The sequence below is a fragment of the Calonectris borealis genome, chromosome 2 (assembly GCF_964195595.1).
Source record: "Calonectris borealis chromosome 2, bCalBor7.hap1.2, whole genome shotgun sequence".
Classification (NCBI taxonomy): Eukaryota; Metazoa; Chordata; class Aves; order Procellariiformes; family Procellariidae; genus Calonectris; species Calonectris borealis.
The window spans coordinates 36,880,931-36,889,822 of record NC_134313.1 but is presented as its reverse complement, the minus strand read 5'-3'; the positions used below and the strand labels follow the sequence as shown (position 1 = coordinate 36,889,822).

At 39.2% G+C, this 8,892-nt stretch overlaps 1 protein-coding gene across 1 annotated transcript in view; it reads left to right on the top strand.

Moving 5' to 3' along the window:
* Positions 1 to 2,712: 2,712 nt before the first annotated feature.
* Positions 2,713 to 8,892, top strand: part of KCNB2 (potassium voltage-gated channel subfamily B member 2) — a 180,003-nt gene continuing 173,823 nt past the window's right edge. The window contains exon 1 of the mRNA XM_075141663.1: positions 2,713 to 3,291. Coding sequence (XP_074997764.1) covers positions 2,713 to 3,291 — 579 coding nt within the window. The remainder of the gene's footprint in view (positions 3,292 to 8,892) is intronic.

The window sequence follows — 8,892 nt, the reverse complement described above, 5'->3', positions numbered from 1 at the left end:
AATCAGAAAAGCAAATGAGGGTATGGTTAACCTAAGATTAATCAGATCAACTGCTTGATTTCTACTGTGTTTTACTCAGTATTGCTAATATTAGGGAACACATATTAATAAAAAAAAAAAAAAGAAGAAATCGCTGAGATTCAATAATGAATAAACTAGTGAACCTCTCTAGAAATTGCCTGAAGACTTGACTGATTTCATGGTGAATGACAGAACCTCTCTATAAATTTCTTAAATTCTTGTGTTTTGTTATGTAAGGCATCCTTTAAAGGAGAAACATCATTGTGCATTAAAGTCTAAAAGGATTTTTTTCGAAAAAGGCTGTAAATATTTCCTCTGTGGAGAAATATCCTCTCGTAACTGCTTAGTGTTTATGTGGTTGTCTCTGTCAGAATACTGACAAATGCATCACAGACCACTAGGAGATGCTTAAATGAGGAGACCTTGTGAAGACCTCAGTCCTCCCATTCTCAGAAGTTCCCCCATCATCCCCTTGCATCTAAGGCAATGATGAGGAGGGAAAAAACAGAAAAAAAATGAGCCTAAAGTGAAAAAGAAAAAAAGCAAACACAAAACAAACAAACACCACAGAAAGGGATATATATTATGTAAACCTACTGATGTCAGGGCTTTGATTTTGATATGACATTTATCTTTGCAAGTGAAGTTATCAGATTATCTTTTTCATGAATGAAGGTAAACGTTACAGGCTTAAACCCTTACGTAAACAGGCACAGAGGTGCTCTGGGTTGCACTGGAAGATCAGGAGGGAGCTTCACAGCGCAGTGCTGGAGGCAGGATGGGAAGAGACAGAATATTTTGGCCCATGTGTTTTTGAAGTGGGTTCAGCTTGACAGTGAAACTGCTAGCATGGTGGTGTTTTGGACTGTTGCCAGTATGGGGGTTAGCAAGACAGTGAGCTATGCACTCAACTCAAAAAAAAAAATCTGTAAATGTAAATATTACTCTGATGAGTAATTTTCCTTTTCCCTGACATTTTTGGACGTAGAAGTCTGTTAATACCTGTATCATACGTGGCTGAGCCTTATTATTACTTTATCTGTTGGTGGAGGTACTTTTAAAGTTTAGATATAATGAGGTCTAGTAATTTTAATTTTATGCTAGCAACATAGTCAACCCTGTCATAAGCATGTCACATGACACGCTGAAATAATTCTTTGTTTTTCCTGGTACTTTTAGTAAAGGATTATTCTAGATCCTCATTGCTCTGGTGAGGATCTGGTCTTTGTGACCTTCTAATTCCCTTTCAGATTTCCACCTTTTTTCATGAGTTTGTTTGTTCTTGTGCCATCATGGTCCTTTAGTACAAAGAGTTCTTCTCCCTCCCTGTTTACCCCTGATGTATTTATAGGCAACAATCCCTCCCATCACAACCTTCATGCTTACTCTGTGAAGAGGATCAAATTCTTGTTCATATCAAATGCCTTTTTAAAGCTGGAGTTATTTCACTTCAAAAAAAAAAAAAGCCCAGACTGTTGAATTGTTGATTTGCAGAGAACGGGAGGAGGAGGTGTCAACTGAGGGACATTACTAAGGAGGACTTTCCTACTTCAGAAGAGAAGCTTGTCTAAGCATTCTTAATATTCTTCTCTTTGGGCCATGATACCATTGCTGGGTTATTATTTAAGCACTGTGTCAGATAATTGACCATAGTAGAGGTGGTGAGTGGGTTTCCTTCCTGTTTGATACTGGTATTCCAAATTTGGTGATGAACAGCTGCACCTAAGGTTCACTGAAGCACTAGGCAGAGCGAGTGAGGATGCAATTGCGGATTATTAAAACTGAGATTGCCGATTGCTGTCATGCAATCATGTCCCTGCAGCAACTTAACAGGCGAACAAGTGGGACAGAGAAGAGCTTTTCTGAGGGGCCAGGGAACAATATGCACAGTCCTTGCCTATGTAACATGTATTACTGTTCAGTTGGCTGCGGAAGAGTTAGGATTCTTTTGACCTATTTGTGAAGAAATCAGCAGTGTCCGGTGCTAGAATATTTGACTTATCAGGGTGGCAATTGAATTGTTTGGTGAGTAACGTTTGGCCATGAAAGAGTACAGTAAATCAAGATTTGGGTTGGGAGGAGGAGGGAAGCAGTTTGGTTTCACAGGAGATTTTGATATGCTCTAATTGTTTTATTCAGTTTCAGAACATATCTTCCCAAATAAAAGGGAAGCTAGCCCTCATTTCACTTTTTCCTTATGGATATCTCTACAATCTTTCCGTTAGCATACCTCACATATTAAGTGGCAAGTAATCAGATTAAGATAACATGGCTGCATCAGAAACTGGTTTTAAAAAAAAAACGGAACAACAAAAAAATAGGTCCTCTGTACAAACTGTCACAGTTGATTTTCATGAATGCACAAATTCCAGTGAATTTTTTCCGTTGCTTAAACATAGTGCTTTTAACTGTTCCAGTTGTTCCAGTGGTTCTGTATACTACCACAAAAGAGTCTCACTGTAGAGAGAGCAAATTGCCATCATTAAATTTTCATCTGCATATGAAAGCATGGAAGGAGAGAGACAGAGAGTGATTGGCGAATATATATTGTACTTTGCAATATTCTAATTTTTTGTCTTTTTTAGCTTCAGGAATGGAGCTGTCTATCTGAAGAGGACTCTGCCCAACTATTTGTAGTCTCCAAGCTCATTCTGCTTAAGACTCTGGTGTTACAACTGCATCCTTTTCAGAATGGCTGAGAAGGTTCCACCAGGGATCAACAAAAAATCTTCAAGGTCTACCCTTTCTCTGCCTCCAGAACCAGTGGAGATCATTAGGAGCAAAGCCTGCTCGCGGAGAGTTAAAATAAATGTCGGTGGGCTCAACCATGAAGTGCTGTGGAGGACTTTGGACAGACTTCCAAGGACACGATTAGGAAAGCTCAGAGACTGCAATACTCATGAATCTCTGCTAGAAGTATGTGATGACTATAATCTAAATGAAAATGAATATTTTTTTGATCGACACCCAGGGGCTTTCACTTCCATTTTGAATTTCTACAGGACAGGGAAACTACATATGATGGAAGAAATGTGTGCTCTTTCTTTTGGCCAGGAGCTTGATTACTGGGGGATTGATGAGATATATTTAGAATCTTGCTGCCAGGCAAGATACCATCAAAAGAAAGAGCAGATGAATGAGGAGCTGAGGAGAGAGGCAGAGACAATGCGAGAGAGAGAAGGGGAAGAGTTTGATAACACCTGCTGCCCAGAGAAAAGGAAGAAGCTCTGGGACTTGCTGGAGAAACCCAACTCATCTGTGGCAGCAAAGGTAGGATAAACAGTATGCTTAACGCAAAGACGGTAGAAAATGCTTTCGTGACCCATGTATCTGACCATGCATGAATCAACAACTTCCACTAAAATATTTAGAGGAAAGAAGAATCCAAAAAATCTACATATCGTGAAGTGAATACACCCAAATCTGTCCTAAAACCTTCTGAAATCAGCAGGAGGAGTCCTGTTGACTTCAGTTGATTTTAGGCAACTGCTACACTTTACTTCTGTTGTGTATAATCAGAAACATCTGTGTGATTGTTAATGGACTTCACATTGAACTCTTCGATGAAAATACAGCCAGAGAACACTACCTACTTTTTTGTTAGAAAAGCATTTGGTTATGAGAAACATAGGTTTCAGTATTGCTACTTGACCTATTACAGGCATTGCGTAGGTGTGGTATCAGTGGCCATAAGGTGTGCTGGATAGGTTATCAAAGAATAGTGTCAGCAGCCCCTGTCTGGCATGGTTTTACATTGGGCAAGGATTGCAGTATGTTTTCTCTTAGACTGCATTTTTGCGATCAAGAATTAGAGTGTTCTATCTAAAAGTATTAAAATATTGAAGCATATATATACACACATACTTATATATATTTGTATATATGCATGTATATGTATATAAACAAGTATATTGTGTACATACTTATATATACACATACATACATATATATATATGTATAAAATTTGTATATATTCAGGCAGATATGAGGAAATATTCAGATGAAGCCTTGTTCCAGTATTGCTGTCTTCACACAGGCAAACTGGGAAAAGTCTCACTGATACGGTGGAAAAGTTTAGCCTTGTTAGGGAAGCGGGACTGCACACACAGATGTTGGTACTGCTATTTAAAAGAAAGATTTTCTTGCTTCTTGAGGAACTTCATTGCTCTATTTGTGATGTGAGGTACTATTTAATGTGAGGAAAATTGTGGAAGCTTGTCTCCAGTTTGAACCACTCCGAGCAAAAATGTTCAGTGTTTAGATGTTGATGTTAAGCTTAACTGTGGCTTTATTTTCTTCTGTTCTTGATTTGTTACTGGATGCGACACCATTGGATAAGGTAAGAATTAAAATATGATGGTGGAGTGGACAAAAAACAGAATCCTGGCAAAGATTTTTCTTGCAATAGCAACTTCTTGCTATTGAGGTGCAATACACATTTTTTTTATTTCAGTTTTTCATTGCGAACTCCCTAACTGTTTAAGCAAGGACTTACTTTTGTAAAAGAATTATTTATCATGCCAGAATATAAGGAACCGGAATAAAAGCTTATAGAAGAAAAAAGAAGGTATTCAGAATATTTTAGAAAACGATCTGAATACATTTTTTGCTTCTGAGATACATATTCTGGGCCATATGTTCCTCTCCAGGAGAAGGAACAGAGGGGAAGCAGATGGGCTTAGGTTGTGCCAAAAAGGGTTCAGGGAGGCCGTGTTACACACCGCGATCCCCTGGTACAAGCTAGCATCCATCAGCCCCCCTAGCGCTTGTGTGACACAGCTGCTACACAGCCTGCAGGAGCCAGTGACCAGCTTCTCAGTCCTGCATGGCTTGAAACATCGCTGATGTGGTCTGTAACAGACCTCTCCTCCTCCTGGACGCGGGCGGGAGGAGCTCCTCCTGGAGCCAGGCGGCTGGGACACGCTGCGCGCGAGCTGGGAGATCGCCCGGCCGTAGGCGCTGGCTCAGTTACATCCCACACGGTACCCGGCAGGCAGATTTGAGGGGAGAGAAAACCCGAGTGTGTGTTTGTGTAATCTTTTCTTTCTCATTTTCTTTTTTAACATAGAAAAGAAGGCTATTGCCTATAGGGCTTGAGAGACATGCTTAATTAGTGTTTTCCTAAGACTAGGTAGGAGTCAACACGGTAAGATGGACCAGATGAATAGGGCGAAACTAAAATACTGATTCTTAGGTTCTTTGCGTATGACTCTGATTAGCATTTGATCGTTCTTCTGCTTGGTGGATAAATGCAGAAATACAGGACGGTTAAACTTGCATGAGTGCTTGCCATTGACCAAACTCTTCTCATGACTTTTAACAGTGCCCCATCATGGATTTGCTTGAAAGGACTTAGGCCAACTCTGAGCTTAAGAAAATCCCCCTTTGGCCACTCAGGCCAGATTTCTCCTCAGGTTTTGCAAATGAAAGTGGCCATTTCTTTCATTATTTTTTTACCTTTTTATTTGCCTTTTCCCTCATCTTCTGGTTTGATTGAATGTTATGGTTCTATGCTTTCTTGCTACAGGGAGTTTCACTTTGCACTTGTATGCATGTTGCAATGGTTTTCATTATTTCAATTGCCTTCTGTCTAAATTAATGCCATTTGATGTGATTTCTGTGATTCTAGCGGCTGGAAGTCACCGTATTGCATGCACTCAGTTTCTCTTTCTAGCGACCCTCAGTCTGTAAACATATATATGAGCCAAAATCATAGTCAGATACACCCATGGCATCTCAAAGACAACTGTAGAAACTTGGCTGAATGACATAAAGGAGAGCAAAAACTGCTGCAGCACATTCAGACTTGGGGAACATAAGCAAACAAGCAGAGCTGCATGTAAAACAAGATATGCTGGCATCAGTTGGATGTACTTCCAAACAGTCTGGAGCCATCACAGACTGTGTTAAGCTCTGTGGCAAGGTTTTATCTGAATGTTTGGATAACATCGCTTTCAGATTTCTTGTCTTTTGTTCCGTTATGTGGTAAGTTGCTAGTTTGTCCTGAAACAAGAGGCAGAACCATCTTCTTTCCTCTGTAGGAGTGGAAAGGATAGTGGGATTTCAAGAGTGGAAAGTTGGGAACCAAATGAGGAAATATTACTGTGAAGCCTCGAATTCAAATATTTGCTCCCTTTTGAACTTCTATAGAAAGAGATGAAACCATGTCACTGTGCGTAGCTATCCTACAGATGCCTGTTCAATCATTCAGAACCTGCGTAGCACCCAAGCAGTTGGTAGAAACAGCTTGCTTTTTAATCCTTTTCACGTAAAAGATTAGGAATGTGAGATAAATACTCAGGTGTGGTTTCAGTATGTGGCTGTGTCTTGCCACTTCTTGATTTTGCTAAGATCCCTTCTAGGTCTGATCCAAAGCTTACTGAATTAAGGGGGAGTCCCACTTTGGATTAGGCATCTCAGGACAAATCCTGCTCCTTTCGAGGTCAACGACAGCGTGCTGTTGACTTCACTGACAGCAAGGTGAGACACAACAAGTGTATGAACAGCAGGTATTTTGCAGGTTCTGTGACAATAAATAGGAGAGAGCAAGAAGTTTGTGTGACAAGAAATGAAAACTATGGTTAGCTAGTAAGAAAGGAATATTATAGGTCAAGTACTGTTGCACAATACAGGCACACTTTGCTATGTGAGTTTTTTTCATTTTAGTGAATGCAGGCATGCACCTCATCTCAGTCACCAATGAGTATCTTCTAGGCACAGCAGTTCTTGCTTAGTCCTCACCTAAGCAAAGCCCTCTGTGAATTCAGTAGAGGTTTTAACTGAGCAATACAAGATTTGCTTCCATTTTTCCATGTTCTCATTCATAAGCTTTTTAAGTAAGATTAAGACAAAGACTTCCAGAAGTTCAGCCATTTCAGACATGCACAGTGATATGAAATGAGAAGCAGGGCTGGGAATTAGGAAGAATGGGAGTTTTGTGTATTCTACATCCCAGAGAAGTCCCAAAGCCTGGTCCCCAAGCCACAGAGTTTTGCGGGAGTCTGGTATTGTTTGATTCCAGAGTAACATCTGAGTTTTTAGACCAGGCACTTAATTATACTTATTGTGTAACCAGTATTTTGCAGGAACTCTGTTTGAAAAAAAGTTATTTTACCAATGCATAATGAAGCAAAAGCAAAACAAAAACATAGTTTGAAACTTTATGGCAAAGAGTTCTGAAGCAGAATAGGCTTTCTGAGCGTGGGGTCATGGTACATCCATTTTTCTCATGAAAAGTCTTGTCTTTCACCTTGGAGTTTTTGGCTGGGAAGTAAAAAAAGTCATGATTTGGTCTTTTAATTACAGTTTCTGGACCTGTAACAGCTTTCTTAGAGCAGTAGCAGCTCTGACCAACAGTAATATGAAAGTATACCATCAGTAGTATGAAAGTCCTCAACAGATACCAGAATGGACATTGATTTCAGTGGATGTGAATTGACTGCAGCTGGATATCACAGGTGCTTGCAGTTCAGCACCTTGCTAAACTGGGATATTAAGAATGAACCTAGCTCAGCTGATGCCTTTTTAACTATGTCTATGTTACCTTGTTCTGTGCAGTGCACTTAAAATCAGAGGAGCCTTACTTTGGAATGGCTGTGAATAAAACCAACCCATATGTTTAATGTTTCTTTCAAAGTGTTAATGCAGGAGCTCTTCCTTTCATTCTTGTTTATAGAATCCAAGAACCTGGTTCTTTTGTCACACTTGTTTTATATTGATGAAACTCATTTGGACTAGATCCTAAATAAATATGGAATGTTTCTGGTGCAGATGATCTACTATAAATATAGAGTGAATGAGGTCAGAAATAAGTGAATGTCTAGGAGAAATGGAGAGGCTATGTCTGCCTAAAGACACTGACTCAATCACCTTTCATCTACAAGAGTATTTTAAAAGTACCTTACAGTAACATTAACAATAAATATCACTCAGATTTTCTATTTGGTATTTTAAATCACAGGTTGACCCATTGGATACAAATAGAGAGTAATTGCTTGGGATTGATTCTACAGGACTTTCTTGTGCAAGTCATTCTTTCTCACATGAGTATTTCCTTAAAGCTCAGGGTGACTATTAACTCATCAATTATAAAAGATAGTATAAATAAGTTAAAAGTAATTAAAAAAATTACTAGTCAGTCACATTCTGTCCTTGTTTTTTTGCATAACCCCTGTTGATGTACATACACAGAAGGGTACAATACTGGCCTTTGTGGCTGTGCAGCATGGGGTTTACCTTCTTTAAAGTTATGTGAAACCTGATAGGGTTGAAAGTGTTCTCTGTTAATTTTGTTTGTCTCACTGCATGGCTTATTTATCCTTATTTTATTTTGTTGATTTCTTTTTTCTTGGGGTTTGTTTTCTGGGTTTTTTTTTTGCTTTGCATTACTAACTGTAATATGAGTATTCCTCCTTTGTGAAAAGCACACTAATTTATCAGCTAACTAGTGGATTACGGAAGGTATAATTATCCCAAGCCTGACTGGAAATCGTGAGGAGTTTGTGTGCTGCATTCAGTAACTAATCCCCTAGGTGAAAAAATTCCTTTGGGAAAAAAAAAAAAAGCATGAAAGAGGAGATTCAGGCCACTGATATTTATTTAGCTACCAGGTGCATTATGGCTAGGCTTGCTACAATGACTTGCCAAGAGAGGACACACCTATTACACGTTAGGGGCCTGATTCTTATTTTCCGTAAGTCTGTTTTATATATAATTCACACTGACTTTCATGCCTATTTAGACTTTGTAGAGGTCTTGGGGTAAGTGCAAATTAGCAATCATTATGCATGACTTCAGAACAGAACTGAGTGTCATATAAGATGTATCAGTATTCCTTTACAAGTCCTTACAAATTATCTCCTAGATTGTCAC